General features: G+C 37.6%; 1 protein-coding gene across 3 annotated transcripts in view; it reads right to left on the bottom strand.

Moving 5' to 3' along the window:
• Positions 1 to 386: 386 nt before the first annotated feature.
• LOC149779869 (uncharacterized) overlaps positions 387 to 17,601 on the bottom strand; it is a 135,020-nt gene continuing 117,805 nt past the window's right edge. The window contains exons 23-24 of one of the 3 annotated variants that reach the window (XM_089936541.1): positions 16,864 to 17,054; positions 387 to 1,003 (exon numbers count right to left, since the gene is read on the bottom strand). In XM_089936541.1, coding sequence (XP_089792667.1) covers positions 978 to 1,003; positions 16,864 to 17,054 — 217 coding nt within the window. In that variant the 3' untranslated portion in view covers positions 387 to 977. Of the gene's footprint in view, positions 1,004 to 14,914; positions 17,055 to 17,601 lie in introns of those variants that run through there. The other 2 variants (XM_089936543.1, XM_089936542.1) reach the window with 2 other exon arrangements.

Genomic DNA, 17,601 nt, shown 5'->3' with positions numbered 1-17,601 from the left:
TGACGCGAAGTTGTAGCTCCCAGAAGCGGCGTTTAGGAAAGAATCAGGTTTGCCATCAAAGCGTATTTACCAGCGGGTTGTTGTTGACTTCGACCAAAGCAAGCTTGTGATTTTTAGTGATCTAACTTGAAAACTTAAAACGTCTGAAATGGACATTGATTATATTTTCTAGAATCTGCGAGGAACCGTCACGATAAATATTGATGAAATCAACGAAATCCGGCAAATCAGAGACGCCGGTGTGTCGGTTGATTTTATCCAACTAGGTCGATACTGTTAATATATAAATAAAACAATATATAGATTTAAAGGCTATCGAAGTGATATCAGCAGTGACATCACCAATGCGTGTTGTAACTCAATGGCGTCAAAAACAAGGAATATTAACCAGAGTAGCAGAGGAGAAGAGAACTTCTTAAAATTATTCATCGTCCGACTTGTTTTCTAATCTCTTGAAAAAAAAAAGCTTTTATAGTACTAAACGTCACTTCGTCAAGATGCGCGAGTCTGCATCAAACTTGTTCATCTTAACCGGAAGTAAAGGTGATCGGGGTATAATGGTAATATTAATAAATAATTAACGGCATCTTTGTTTTTTTTGTTGTCACCATTACCATTTATATACATAAACGGCATTGTTACATGTTTTATTTATATTATATCATTGGTCACGTGAGCTGAAATTCAGTATGAAGAAAGTCACATCTATCCTGAAAAGTGCTTAACCGTCTTTTGGCGTATTTTTAAATGTTTTTTTTTTATATATAAAGATTTATCAGAACATACACATACTGGATTCTGATTTTCATGATGTAGCAGTATTTGCTGACAGAATAGATCAGATATCAACGGATGCAAACATGGATCCCAATTTTTTTCCACTTGTCGATGAATGTCTGTTTCAGCTGGATGCTATCGGGTCCTTAAATAAAGCTCGAATATAATCTAAGCGACAATATATAAATCGATCATTGGAATCATCTGTCTGACGTGCCATTACCAGCTGGAAAAGAAAGAAAAAAAGCCCAGGAAAACGATATGTCAGATCCAGGTGTGAAATCAACTAAAGTCGGTTTCTGCATAGACTAAGTAAAATTCACCTTCGAATCCACCCCGGGTATATTTCTCATTGAAATGGTGCTGGTGAAAACTGAAAGGGGCATTAGCGACTCAAAACAGGTACATGATTTACAGGCAAAGAAAATCGAGTAAATGTTTGCCAACATTGTCTCTGCTAAGAAGAACAAGATCTCGAATGTTACCCAACAAGGACGCACTTGAAAGCGTAACCGTTCTTGAGCGATAACTATCGTTAGAGGCACAAAGGAAAGGCATATTTGGTTTGCTTCTAAATGAACGTGGTACCAAACCCAGGAATTCACAATCGCTATAGACTTAAATATTCCCCCGGAAGATATTTGTTTGGTTGCATAACAGCCGTACTGGTAAAGACGTTTGTTTCTTGCACCCACCAAGGATAACAAGTTGAACAATTATTCTCTACAATGACACCATTAATAGAAGAACTATGATAAACGCTCAAAACTAAAGACAAAACGTTTAATCAGAACAAAGGCTGGGAGACGAAATTGCAAATGAAAACATTTTACTAGCGAAATACATATGAGTGTACGTATTCGTATAAGCTATTTGCATAATCATCGTCTAGACTACATTGGTGTTGCTGGAATTTTAGCTACCAAAAATATTATTAGCACACCGGTCTGATCTGCTCTCTGCGCTATGTTGACAGTAACCGGAGTTGCTGGCAAAATAATTTCGCTACGACTACGTTCAGAAATACATGTCAATTCAGATGTTCTAGCGGTGGCACAAGTAAGTTCTGAACGATAGTACACTCTACTCGATGCCACTCGAAGATGAAACCATTTTCGTGGCTGAGTTCCATTTGGTGCTGATTGAAATAGAAAAACACCGACATCTCTAGGTACAGATACAGATCCAGGGCGTTCGCGAACCTAAACATGTAGCTGAGTTACAGGCAGTGAAAAATCGAGTAAATGTTTGCCATCAATCGATCCGACTGGGGTTCCTCATGAAATTTCACTTGTAACTTGCGCGGGTTACACGTGTGTGCAAAATTAATCACTGAAACAAATTCATGGAGTATATAGAAGGGATATAATGATTGGAACCGTATTAGTCGTATAGGTCCAAGACCCCATTATCATACTACTATATCCACCAAATTTTGTTCAACATTATTCTTTACACTAAAAGTAGTAATAAAAATCCGAAACTGTCATTGTCTTTAAAAGAGACTGATAAAACCCATTTTGGCCTAGATTAAAGTTAGCACAAAATCGGGAAACTGTCACAGACTACAGCTAAGAAAGAAACTATTCCAGAAAAAAGTGAAGATTATTGCTTAGGTTACAGTTAGTAAGAACAATCTGACTTTAATGATGATTAAACAAATACGGTATTTTTAGAGACTAAATATACTGAATTTAGCAAAGACTGAAAACTAAAATACAAATAATGTTTAAAATTTTGAAGGAATTTAAAACTGTATTTACACATTGCTTTCAATTTGTGAAAGATGGTATAAAAACATTACAATTTAACTCCATTCTGAATGATTAATCCCCACTCCTACTAAAAAGAAAAGGGCAAAATACACTCATCTTATTTAATCAGCATTGACTCTTAATAACAAATCAAAATGATGGGAATATAAATACTCTACCATCAACATGCTATCTTAAGTGACAAGAATACTTACCAATCAATGAAAAGGAGAGGAATATACACACTAAACCATTAACACACCATTTTGAGTAACCAGTACCCACACTTACCAATCAATGAAATGGGTAGGAATATACACACTAGACCATTAAAATGCTTTTTTAAGTGACCAGAACACTTACCAATCAATAAAAAGGAGAGGATATACACACTAAACCATTAACATACCTTTCTGAGTGACCAGTACCACACTTACCAATCAATGAAAAGGAGAGGAATATACACACTAAACCATTAACACACCATTTGGAGTGACCAGTACCCACACTTACCAATCAATATAAAGGAGAGGAATATACACACTAAACCATTAACACACCATTTTGAGTGATCAGTACCCCCACTTACCAACAAATGAAAAGGGTAGGAATATACACACTAGACCATTAACATACCATTTTGAGTGACCAGTACCCACACTTACCAATCAATGAAAAAGGTAGGAATATACACACTAAACCATTAACATGCTTTTTTAAGTGACCAGAACACTTACCAATCAATAAAAAGAGAGGATATACACACTAAACCTCGTTTTGCAACCTGGAACATCAGGACCATGTGTCCTGGATTGACCACTGACCTACAGCAGATCGACGATGCACGGAAGACTGCCGTCATTGACAGAGAACTCTCCCGACTGAACATCGACATTGCCTGCCTCCAGGAGACCCGACTGGTTGACAGCGGCACCATCAGGGAAGCCAATTACACATTCTTTTGGCAGGGGAAGCCCTTGGATGAACCTAGGCAGCATGGTGTAGGCTTTGCCGTCAAGAACACGCTAATCGCCTTCAATGAACCTCCATCATCAGGTACTGAGAGAATCCTTGCCCTCCGGCTGTCAACATCCTTAGGCCCGGTCAACATCTTCAGTGTGTACGCCCCAACCCTCTACTCCACCTACGAGGAGAAAGACAAGTTTTATGAGGCTCTGGATCAGGCAATATCCAGTATCCCCAACAATGAAAGCCTTTACTTACTAGGAGACTTCAATGCTAGAGTGGGAGCTGACCATGAGGCCTGGTCCACCTGTCTCGGCTTTTACGGAAGGGGCAAGATCAACGAGAATGGTCAGCGACTGCTGGAGATGTGCTGCTCCCACAGCCTATGTGTGACAAACACTTTCTTCAAATGCAAGGAGATCCACCAGGTGTCATGGAGACACCCACGTTCACGCCACTGGCACCAGCTAGACCTCGTCATCACCAGGCGTGCAGAACTGGCCAGTGTCCTCCTTACCCGCAGCTACCACAGTGCCGATTGTGACACGGACCATTCCCTCGTGGCCAGCAAGGTGCGAATATTACCCAAGAAGCTGCACCACGCCAAGAAGAAGAGTCACCCTCGTATCAACACCTGCTGTGCAAGCAACCCAGAGAAAACACAGCAGTTCATCAGCAAACTGAAGGAAGCCCTCACCAAAGTGACACCTGATGACACCATTGATTCCAAGTGGTCCCATATCCGTGTACAATTCAGCCATCACAGCTTACGGGAAGAGGGAGCGAAAGAATGTCGACTGGTATGAGGCAAACTGGGAGGAGATGGAGCCCGTGACTGAGGCAAAGAGGAAAGCCCTCCTGGCATACAAGGCTGCACCTAGCCCCAGAACACTACAATCCCTCAGGATTGCAAGGAATAACGCCCAGAAGTCCGCCCGCCGCTGTGCTAACACCTACTGGTTGAACCTTTGCAACAGTATACAGACAGCTGCTGACACCGGGGATACAACAGGAATGTATGAGGGTATCAAAAAGGCGACAGGCCCCCCCCCCCCCAGCTACAAGACCGCCCCCCTCAAGTCCAAGACGGGTGAAGTCATCACAGACCAGGGGAAACAACTGCAGCGATGGGTTGAGCACTATCTCGAGCTATATGCAACCCAAAACAATGTCACTGGAACTGCCCTGGACGCCATTCCAGACCTGCCTGTCATGGAGGAGCTAGACACACAGCCCATCCTGGAAGAGCTCGGAAAAGCCATCGATTGCCTTGCCTCTGGGAAGGCTCCTGGAAGCGACGGCATTCCGCCTTAAGTCCTCAAGAGCGGAAAACCAGCACTGCTCCAGCCCCTACACACACTCCTCTGCCTTTGCTGGGAACAGGGATACATCCCACACGACATGCGTGACGCCAACATCGTCACTTTGTACAAAAACAAAGGAGACCGTAGCGACTGCAACAACTATCGGGGCATCTCCCTCCTCAGCATCGTCGGAAAGGCCTTCGCCCGTGTTGCCTTGGCACGCTTGCAGATCCTAGCCTCCCGCGTCTACCAAGAATCCCAGTGTGGATTTCGAGCCGGCAGGTCAACTGTAGACATGATCTTCTCACTACGTCAGCTGCAGGAGAAGTGTCGCGAGCAGCGGATGCCCCTCTACATTGCCTTCATAGACCTGACGAAGGCGTTTGACATGGTTAGTCGGAGTGGACTCTTCAGACTAATGCAGAAGATCGGCTGCCCCCTACGTCTGCTTGCTGTCATTATGTCGTTCCACGAGAACATGCACAGCACAGTGTGCTTCAATGGCGCAACATCTGAAGCATTCCCAGTCGTTAGCGGAGTCAAACAACCTGTGTCCTTGCACCGACGCTCTTTGCCATCTTCTTCTCCATGCTTCTCCAGTACGCATTCATGGACTGCAGCGAGGGAGTGTACATCCATACCAGGGCTGACGGCAAGCTGTTCAACATCGCCCGTCTCCGTGCTAAGACTAAAGTCACAGAGGTACTCATCCGTGAATTGCTCTTTGCCGACGATGCAGCCTTGACATCATACACGGAAGATGGACTTCAGCAGCTGGTATGCTGCCTCTCCCATGCATGTAAGGAATTTGGACTGACCATCAGTTTGAAGAAAACAAATGTCATGGCACAGGACACAGACTCCCCTCCCTCTGTCTCCATCGATGGGTACAATTTGGAAGTTGTCGAGAACTTCACATACCTCGGGTCTAACATCTCCAGCTTACTCTCCATTGATTCTGAGGTGGGCGGCAGGATTGCCAAGGCAGCAGCAGTGATGGCCAGACTTAACCAGAGGGTCTGGAACAACCCCAACCTCACAGAGAAGACCAAACTGCGTGTCTACCAAGCGTACGTGCTCAGCTCACTTCTCTACAGCAGCGAAACATGGACCACCTATGCAAGACACGAGAGGAAACTCAACAGCTTCCACCTGAGATGTCTGCGGCGCATTCTGCACATCCAGTGGCAGGACAAAGTACCCAACACAGAGGTTCTAGAACGCGCCAACATGAACAGCATGTTCTCCATACTCAGCGAGAGGCGCCTTCGCTGGCTCGGCCATGTCAAGAGAATGGACCCAGGTCGCATTCCCAAGGACCTGTTATATGGGGAGTTAGCAGAAGGTGCACGACCAACTGGACGACCACATCTGCGCTACAAAGATGTTTGCAAGAAGGATATGAAGACAGCAAACATCAATGTCAACGACTGGGAGAGCTGTGCAAACAACCGTTCCAGCTGGCGTCTAGCTGTCAGGCAGGGAGTTCAAAACGCAGAGGAAAAGAGAAGAATAAAGCAAGCTGAAAAGAGAGCTAAAAAGAAGGATAAGCAAAAGCGTACTTTGGAGCTATGCCATCGTCTCTCGTAGACGGACGGATGCCAAGGAAGACACACTAAACCATTAACATACCTTTCTGAGTGACCAGTACCCACACTTACCAATCAATAAAAAAGAGAGGAATATACACACTAAACCATTAACACACCAATTTGAGTGACCAGTACCCACACTTACCAATCAATGAAAAGGGTAGGAATAGACACACTAGACCATTAACAAACCATTTTGAGTGACCAGTACCCACACTTACCAATCAATGAAAAAGGTAGGAATATACACACTAAACCATTAACATGCTTTTTTAAGTGACCAGAACACTTACCAATCAATAAAAAGAGAGGATATACACACTAAACCATTAACATACCTTTCTGAGTGACCAGTACCCACACTTACCAATCAATAAAAAGGAGAGGAATATACACACTAAACCATTAACACATCAATTTGAGTGACCAGTACCCACACTTACCAATCAATGAAAAGGATAGGAATATACACACTAGACCATTAACATACCATTTTGAGTGACCAGTACCCACACTTATCAACCAATGAAAAGGGTAGGAATATACACACTAGACCATTAACATACCATTTTGAGTGACCAGTACCTACACTTACTAATCAATGAAAAGGATAGGAATATACACACTAGACCATTAGTATACCATTTTGAGTGACCAGTACCCACACTTACCAATCAATGAGAAGGGTATGAATATACACACTAAACCATTAACACACCAATTTGAGTGACCAGTACCCACACTTACCAATCAATGAAAAGGGTAGGAATATACACACTAAAACGTTAACATGCTTCTTTAAGGGACCAGAACACTTACCAATCAATAAAATGGAGAGAAATATACACACTAAACGATTGGCATACCTTTCTGAATAACCAGTACCCACACTTACCAATCAATGAAAAGGAGACGAATATACACACTAAACCATTAACACACCATTTAGAGTGACCAGTACCCACACTTACCAACCAATGAAAAGGGTAGGAATATACACACTAGACCATTAACATACCATTTTGAGTGACCAGTACCTACACTTACCAACCAACGAAAAGGATAGGAATATACACACTAGACCATTAACATACCATTTTGAGTGACCAGTACCCACACTTACCAATCAATGAAAAGGGTAGGAATATACACACTAAACCATTAACATGCTTTTTTAAGTGACCAGAACACTTACCAATCAATAAAAAAGAGAGGATATACACACTAAACCATTAACATACCTTTCTGAGTGACCAGTACCCACACTTACCAATCAATGAAAAGGAGAGGAATATACACACTAGACCATTAACACACCAATTTGAGTGACCAGTACCCACACTTACCAATCAATGAAAAGGATAGGAATATACACACTAGACCATTAACATACCATTTTGAGTGACCAGTACCTACACTTACCAATCAATGAGAAGGGTATGAATATACACACTAAACCATTAACACACCAATTTAAGTGACCAGTACCCACACTTACCAATCAATGAAAAGGGTAGGAATATACACACTAAACCATTAACATGCTTCTTTAAGTGACCAGAACACTTACCAATCAATAAAAAGGAGAGGAGTATACACACTAAACGATTGACATACCTTTCTGAGTGACCAGTACCCACACTTACCAATCAACGAAAAGGAGACGAATATACACACTAAACCGTAACACACCATTTAGAGTGACCAGTACCCACACTTACCAATCAATAAAAAGGAGAGGAATATACACACTAACCATTAACACACCAATTTGAGTGACCAGTACCCACACTTGCCAATCAATTAAAAGGGTAGGAATATACACACTAGACCATTAACATGCCATTTTGAGTGACCAGTGCCCACACTTACCAACCAATGAAAAGGATAGGAATATACACACTAGACCATTAACATACCATTTTGAGTGACCAGTACCCACACTTACCAACCAATGAAAAGGTTAGGAATATACACACTAGAACTTTAACATGCCATTTTGAGTGACCAGTACCCACATTTACCAACCAATGAAAAGGGTAGGAATATAGACACTAAACCATCATCATGCCATTTAGAGTGACCAGTACCCACACTTACCAACCAATGAAAAGGGTAGGAATATACACACAAAAATATTAACACGCCATTTTGAGTGACCAGTACCCACACTTACCAATCAATGAAAAGGGTAGGAATATACACACTAAACCATTAACATACCATTTTTGAGTGACCAATACCCACACTTACCAACCAATGAAAAGGGTAGGAATATACACACTAAACCATTAACATGCTTTTTTAAGTGACCAGAACACTTACCAATCAATAAAAAAGAGAGGATATACACACTAAACCATTAACATACCTTTCTGAGTGACCAGTACCCACACTTACCAATCAATAAAAAGGAGAAGAATATACACACTAGACCATTAACATACCATTTTGAGTGACCAGTACCCACACTTACCAGCCAATGAAATGGATAGAAATATACACACTAGACCATTAACATACCATTTTGAGTGACCAGTACCCACACTTACCAATCAATGAAAAGGGTAGGAATATACACACTAAACCATTAACATGCTTTTTTAAGTGACCAGAACACTTACCAATCAATAAAAAAGAGAGGATATACACACTAAACCATTAACATACCTTTCTGAGTGACCAGTACCCACACTTACCAATCAATAAAAAGGAGAAGAATATTCACACTAGACCATTAACACACCAATTTGAGTGACCAGTACCCACACTTACCAATCAATGAAAAGGATAGGAATATACACACTAGACCATTAACATACCATTTTGAATGACCAGTACCTACACTTACCAACCAATGAAAAGGATAGGAATATACACACTAGACCAATAACATACCATTTTGAGTGACCAGTACCCACACTTACCAATCAATGAAAAGGTTAGGAATATACACACTAGAACTTTAACATGCCATTTTGAGTGACCAGTACCCACATTTACCAACCAATGAAAAGGGTAGGAATATAGACACTAAACCATCATCATGCCATTTAGAGTGACCAGTACCCACACTTACCAACCAATGAAAAGGGTAGGAATATACACACAAAAATATTAACACGCCATTTTGAGTGACCAGTACCCACACTTACCAATCAATGAAAAGGGTAGGAATATACACACTAGACCATTAACATACCATTTTTGAGTGACCAATACCCACACTTACCAACCAATGAAAAGGGTAGGAATATACACACTAGACCATTAACATACCATTTTGAGTGACCAGTACCCACACTTACCAACCAATGAAATGGATAGAAATATACACACTAGACCATTAACATACCATTTTGAGTGACCAGTACCCACACTTACCAATGAATGAAAAGGGTAGGAATATACACACTAAACCATTAACATGCTTTTTTAAGTGACCAGAACACTTACCAATCAATAAAAAGGAGAGGAATATACACACTAAACCATTAACATACCTTTCTGAGTGACCAGTACCCACACTTACCAATCAATAAAAAGGAGAGGAATATACACACTAAACCATTAACACACCATATTTGAGTGACCAGTACCCACACTTACCAATCAATGAAAATGGTAGGAATATACACACCAGACCATTAACATGCCATTTTGAGTGACCATTACCCACACTTACCAATCAATGAAAAGATAGGAATATACACACTAGACCATTAATATACCAATTTGAGTGACCAGTACCCACACTTACCAACCAATGAAAAGGGTAGGAATATACACACTAGACCATTAATATACCATTTTGAGTGACCAGTACCCACACTTACCAATCAATGAAAATGGTAGGAATATACACACCAGACCATTAACATGCCATTTTGAGTGACCATTACCCACACTTACCAATCAATGAAAAGATAGGAATATACACACTAGACCATTAATATACCAATTTGAGTGACCAGTACCCACACTTACCAACCAATGAAAAGGGTAGGAATATACACACTAGACCATTAAAATATCATTTTGAGTGACCAGTACCCACACTTACTAATCAATGAAAAGGGTAGAAATATACACTAAACCATTAACGCGTCATTTTGAGTGACCAGTACCCACACTTACCAACCAATGAAAAAGATAGACATATATACACACTATTACCATCAACATGCTGTTTAGAGCAACCAATGCCTATGCTTACTACCTAACAAAAAGGATAATTCTCATCATCAATGAAGCATCTTGATTTTGAGATATTTATACATGCAGCAGATATAAAAAAATGCGAAACAAACTGGCTGCTGATTTGAAGCCCAAGTTCAGCATTTGATCTCCTGTGATAGTCAAACTGTCCAAAAAAACCACTGAACAAACTGATCCATTTTCAAAATTAACATGGTGCAAATATACACCAAAATAAATAACTTTAGTTTCTGTATGAATTTACAAACACAGTGCTAATTCTTATTAAATTTATGCCCTCCACTTTAAAGCTGGGTGTGTGTGTGTCAATATACGAAACTATCCAGTGAGACCTAATGTTGAGGATCACTAAACAGATTCATTTACAGACCATTTTACGCATTCTTTATTGTTCTCTATAAATTATTTCAAATTAGCAGGCTAGCTCTCCTGGGAAAGAAAGTTCGACACCAGAATGTACCAAGCGTAAAAAGTATAAGTGTAATGGTGATAACAGATTCTACAGCAGAAATGGAAAGCCATAGTTATGATTCAGGAAGTAAATTTTACCCAGCAACAAAATGCAATAAAGGACATGTTTTATGACCAATCACATAAATTAGCAAAACTAATCCTATAGTTAAAATATTGTCGACCTGGGATACAATTATTTTCAACCTTCTGCATTCCAGTGAGGTGATCTGAGTGGTTTTGTGCAAAGCCCAACAAAAAATAAGTTTAGTTTTCCTTTTATAACATTAGGCTTTTGGAAAACAATATTTATGTCATGAAAGAGAACAGACAGATATTGGTACTTAGACAGGATTGATAAACAGTTTAAAACATTCAGTGTATGAAACTGTAAAAAGGAATTATAACAATAATGTACAACTATTCTAAAAAAGGAGTAGAAAGGGCAGATAGAATGAACGACTACGGAAATCTCTTAAAAATGTCTTAAAACAACTTTGGAATATAATCATTCAATAGTAAAGTACAATGATCATTTTGCGAAACATTAGTTACACATGTCACGCAGAAAACTGTTGATATTCTGACGGAAATAAGAAGTCTTAACTACGACATTACAAATCGTGGGACGTATTGAGAACAAGGATCAAAAAATTGACTCAGAGGTGAACAACGATCATGCAAATGCATTGCCACCGAGTTATTCAAGTCTAACCTCTATCACAATATGCCATTAATTTCTAAGCAGACATATATACTTGCATGCATACATGCAGTCATATCTACATACCTATATAACTACCTATCTACCTGCCTACGTACCTACATATTAGGGAAAAGTGATTTTTTATAATTCATAAAATGGTACAGATGTTTTATGAAAAACTAGAAAACATTTTAACTTCACATAGTGCAGTTGCTTTGACATATGTGGTTGATTATGACGTACACATTAAACTATTTATGGAACTCAAATCCTAACACATGCTAGGTTTGCATATTACGACATTCATCATCGTTCTTTTTACAAAAAAAAGCCAAATACTTTGAGACTTTGATTATTAAGTTTTATCATAGACTTTCATATATATTAAATTAATTTGCATACCATAAAATGTATAATGACTGCATATCACATATACTTATACTTGGAATGTTGATAGTAAACTATGACACATCTATAACAGAGTTGTTCCCTCTGTTTGAAATTATGTTGTTGGAGTCTCCTCTCGTCAATCCCATGTGCCACATCAGTATATACAAGCTATAGGCATTTCAGTGAAATTTATTTGCTATTCAAGATAAGTGTAATCATTTCTGGATATGCTTCAGACTGTGATGACATTAATGAAATTATATTTACTCGAGTACATGCTTACTCTCCAGTCTTGATAAAAACTTTCTCAGCAAATCTAACAACCAAGTTCAACCAAATTACCTGATCGGGTTATGACTGAAATGCATAAAATAAATTAAAAAATGAGTTCTGAATCTGGTGAAATCATGTTTCTGAAGCTGGGGTTCAAATTATTGCAAATTGCTGCCTGAATCACTTAAACTATTCAAAAAGAATGAAACATCCTCCTCCCTGTAGGAGCCTGAAATTAGCTGTGACCTTTTCAAGGACAATGGAAAGAAGTAAAACACCTAATATGAACCTGGTAAATTCTGCCACCAAGGTAACGGCCATATATAAATATAGCTTGACCCTAACAACCTGATGGAATTTTGTGTTTTCAACTTTGATAACCTGATGGTATTTGTTGATGTAGAGACACCTGAACCCTGATTGTATTTGTTGCTGTAGAAATACCTTAACCCTGATAACCTGATGGTGTTTGTTGATGTAGGGACACCTCAGCTCTGATGATATTTGTTGATGTAGAGGCACCTAACTCTGATAACCTGATGGTATTTGTTGATGTAAATATAATTTAGCCCTGATAACCTGATGGTAGTTGTTGATGTAATTTACCTTAACCCTGATAACCTGATGGTAGTTGTTGATGTAATTTACCTTAACACTGAAAACCTGATGGTAGTTGTTGATGTAATTTACCTTAACCCTGATAACCTGATGGTAGTCGTTGATGTAATTTACCTTAACCCTGATAACCTGATAGTAGCTGTTGATGTAATTTACCTTAACCCTCATAAACTGATGTAACTTGTTAATATAGAGATACATTAATACCTTATAAGAGCAAACTATTTATGTAAAAGTGTACAACAATATGGATGTTTCATTTATTGAAAATGCTGTTTACATTTTTTTAAAATGTTTAATGTTTTACACTTCAAATATTGTATTAATTTAATGGTAAGTTTTATTCATTTTCTATTTGATGTAAAACATGCTGAGGCCAGCATGCAAAACTCATTAACAGTAAATGTATAGCCTCATTGGTAAATGATTAAATAAACAAATTAGACCACATATATTTCCAAGGATGAATGGTAAAGTTCTCTTATCATCAGATAATTGCCACAGCACATTCCAGGTGCACCAACTCATCATTAGAATTAAATGGAATGAGGGGGTCCACTTAAATTTTTGCCCGGGGGCCCCTTAAGGTGTAGTTATGCCAGTGCTCCCTCTCTTTCTTCTTTCTCATATATATATATATATATATATATATATATATATATATATATATATATATATATATATATATATATAATTTTGGTGTGTGTGTGTGATATTGATTTTGAATGTAACTTTAACAATTTTTCAGTCATATTGCTACAATATCTGCAGTGTGGCAGTTTATAGTGATGTCTAGCACTGGGGCATCATGATGCAGACATGTAGCATGATGTCCCACCCAGTCACATTATCCTGACACCCAGGCCGACCGGACCTAACACTAACTTCTTAATGCTGAATGCCAAGCGAGGCAGCTGTTGTACCATTTTTGTAAGTCTTTGGTATGACTCAGCCGTGGATCGAAACCCATGACCTCCCACATCTGAGGGGTATATATGAGAGAGAGAGAATTATCAATATATACCAGACAGAATGAAAAGTGCTATCCCTGGATTCTATAGAAGAATGCTTGTTAATAGTAGGCAGAATTATTTTTTTTCCTTTGCCTTTCTTTAAGGCTTAAGAACCAGAGCCTGCAGATATGTAAAATATAAGTATTTCTACACACTCAATAATGAAAAAATAATATATATATATATATATATATATATATATATATATATATATATATATATATATATATATATATATATATATATATATGGTCCATTTTGGAATCTATATTCAATATCACTAAATGAGTGAAATCAATAGTTCAATCTTGCTATATACGTGAAAATTAATAATACAAATATCCTTCATTTGGATACAACATTATTCATATGTTTGTGCTACGTCTGTACTTTGGGGAATGAATAATATATTAATAAAATTTGTGTATTAATCCATTACTTTGATACCCTTGATGATAGAATGAAACATTATTCATATTTATGTATAAATGATATAGATTGGTCATCCATGGTGATACATAAATAAATCATATTTGTTTCTAAGTTCTATAGGTTGAATCTTGCTTGGTTACTCCTCGAAGTTTCATGTTCCAATTAGATCCATTCAGGAATGAGATAATTTCCTTGTATCGGTTATTGAACTCATTGAGAAGATTTCTTATATCCTTGCTGGACTTTATGCACACATCAGATTCTGTCATTATTTAATTAATATACTGTATATAATCATCAAATTTACAAAACTGCTTCAATAACTTAGCTAAATCCAGTCTCAACACGGCTTCATCCTTTTACAGTAGGAAAGTGCTGAAAAAGGGCACTAAGACCACATTAGCAACAAAACAATATGTCATTCTAACAAGAAAGTGATACGTTTTATTATAAACCTAATCATAAACCCTAGAATTCAATGCCAATGGAACCTGATAATTTCTCATTCCGGAACATAAAAATATTAATTGTTGTATTTTTATCCTGACACAGAGCATATAATCGAATAGTCCAAAAACATTATTCAAATTAAAAAGAGGCAATGGAAAGCATCCTATGCTATAAGGTTTTAACTTTTATTGGAAGAAATGTATTTCAACTAAATGAAATGGAACTACCAAAATCACCCCAATAAATAAAATTATACACTGACGTGATTTTTGTTGTTTCAAACAATAAAACCACAACGTACTTATGAATCATGCTTTAATTACAAAATAGGTTTTCACAAATAAAAGTAAAAATTATAAAGAAAAAGACGTTTTATCGAGTTGTCGCCCATGTTTCCTCTCTTTCAAGGATGTAAATTAAGTGTTTACATAGGGACACACGTTGTAAACGATTGGCTGGTCCTTTTTGCAAAGTGCATAATCTTGGCTGGTTTTTATTACGACATGTTTAATTTTGACTGGTTCTTATTACACTGTGTATAATTTCTGTTAGATGTTACTTATTATAAAATGCAGCATCTTGATTTGTCCTTATTACACTGTCTATAATCTATAATTAGATGGTTCTCCTTACAACATGCATACTCATGATTGGTCTTTATTACAACGTGTAAAATCCTGGTTGGTCACAATATTACAACACTTATGGATCTTATTATAAAGGATATAATCCCTGTAAGATGGTCCTTATTACAATGTATATACTTTGATGGTCCTTATTTTAATGTGAAAAATCTTGGCTTGTCCTTATTACCATATGCACATTCTTGGTTGTTCCTTATTACAATGTGTATAATCTGTGTTTGACGGTACTTATTACAAAGTGTAACATCTTGGTTGGTCCTTATTACAATGTGTATAATCTCTGTTTGACGGTACTTATTACAAAGTGTAACATCTTGGTTGTTCCTTATTACAATATGTATAATCTCTGTTTGACAGTACTTATTACAAAGTGTAACATCTTGGTTGGTCCTTATTACAACATAAATAATCTTGTTTGTCCTTTTTATAATGTTTATTAACTCGGCTGATCATTATTGCAACATGTATAATCCTGGTTGGTCATTATTACACTGCGTATAATCTCTGTAAGATGGTCCTCATTATAATGTGTATAGTCTTAGATAGTCCTTATTACAAGGTATATAAACTTGGTTGCTCCTTATTATAATGTGCATGATCTTGGTGGGTCCTCATTACAACGTGTATAATCTCTGTTAGATGGTCCTTAAAACAACGCATATAATCTCTGTTAGATGGTCCTTAAAACAATGCATATAATCTCTGTTAGATGGCCCTCACTACAACATGTAGAATCTCGGCTGGTCCTTATTATAATGTGTATGATATTAGGTGGGTCCTCATTACAACATGCATTATCTTGGTTGGTCCTTACACCAACATGTACAATCTGTTGGATGACGATTTATCAACATTACTTTTGGACCATATATATAATAAATAACATAGATATATCAATGACCAAAGATTTTACCTTTCTGACATTTAAGTCTATCTCTCTATATGTTTCTTCACATAAATATTAAATGTACAAAACACTCGAAATGTTTTACTGCCATTATTTGTGGTACAAAAGGTAAAATTATTTGTATGTAAATATTTAAATATCTTTTAAACATTTAAATACATATAATGCTATAATTAAAAAGAAACTAAAATTTTGTATCTGATAGGTAAATCTCACCATGGACAGATCCTAGAATTCTCTGCACACATATCAAGTTTAATCATAAAATAAATAGGTGTTAGTGGCATATTTTGTCATAAATAGCCGCTTCAGAAGAAGTTGCCACAGTTGGACGATTGCCATCATTTTGCTTGATGTGTCATGCTTTACCTAATGCATCCTCCACATCAGTTCTAAGATTCAGATACCCATTGTCTATGCCAGCACCCTCTGTTCCTATAACCTCAACATAGCCATACTGACTGGATCTAATTGGCTCTAGATATTCGTCTGCTTTCCTGTTGGTGCTGTAGATGGTGTCATATTTGACTGAGGTACTCGTGACTGTGCCCAAAGTATCCCTATAAAAAAGTAAATGAGTTTTAGTCACTTGACTAATAGTCACCATATAGCCCTGCATGAGACCTAATTATGACTTAAACATATTTCTTCGTGGAATTCAAAGTAGCGAACATCAAGAACTTCTAGACATTTCCTGATATATATCAGCATGTTTTGGTTCAACGTCTTGAAATGTGTCAATTGTTTTAGAAAATTCAGTGTAACAAAATTGCTCTTTTGTTATTAAAAATAAATGGGAATCAATCGGTAAGACCTTGTAAAAACACATTTGAAGACACTTGGTGAAAACAAATGTCAACATAGCATAGACTGAATTAAGACATTAAAACATTAGGCAATTACTGATCAAAAGCAAATCTAAACACTGATTGATTGATAAATAATGAAAGAAAAGGAGATAAGGCTTAAGTTAAACATTTTGCCAAAATATTTACAACAGTTACCATGTTTCGTAAAGCCATTTTTGACACAGGAATAAGACATAATTTGCATAGCTAATGGCATAGATCCAAAATAATAATTTATCAACATGCATGTCTGGCAAAA

The sequence above is a fragment of the Sinohyriopsis cumingii genome, chromosome 16 (genome assembly GCF_028554795.1).
Source record: "Sinohyriopsis cumingii isolate HCF-2022 chromosome 16, ASM2855479v2, whole genome shotgun sequence".
In the NCBI taxonomy this organism is placed as follows: domain Eukaryota; kingdom Metazoa; phylum Mollusca; class Bivalvia; order Unionida; family Unionidae; genus Sinohyriopsis; species Sinohyriopsis cumingii.
Note: the sequence above shows the minus strand (reverse complement) of the source record. Positions and strands in the feature narration are given on the sequence as shown.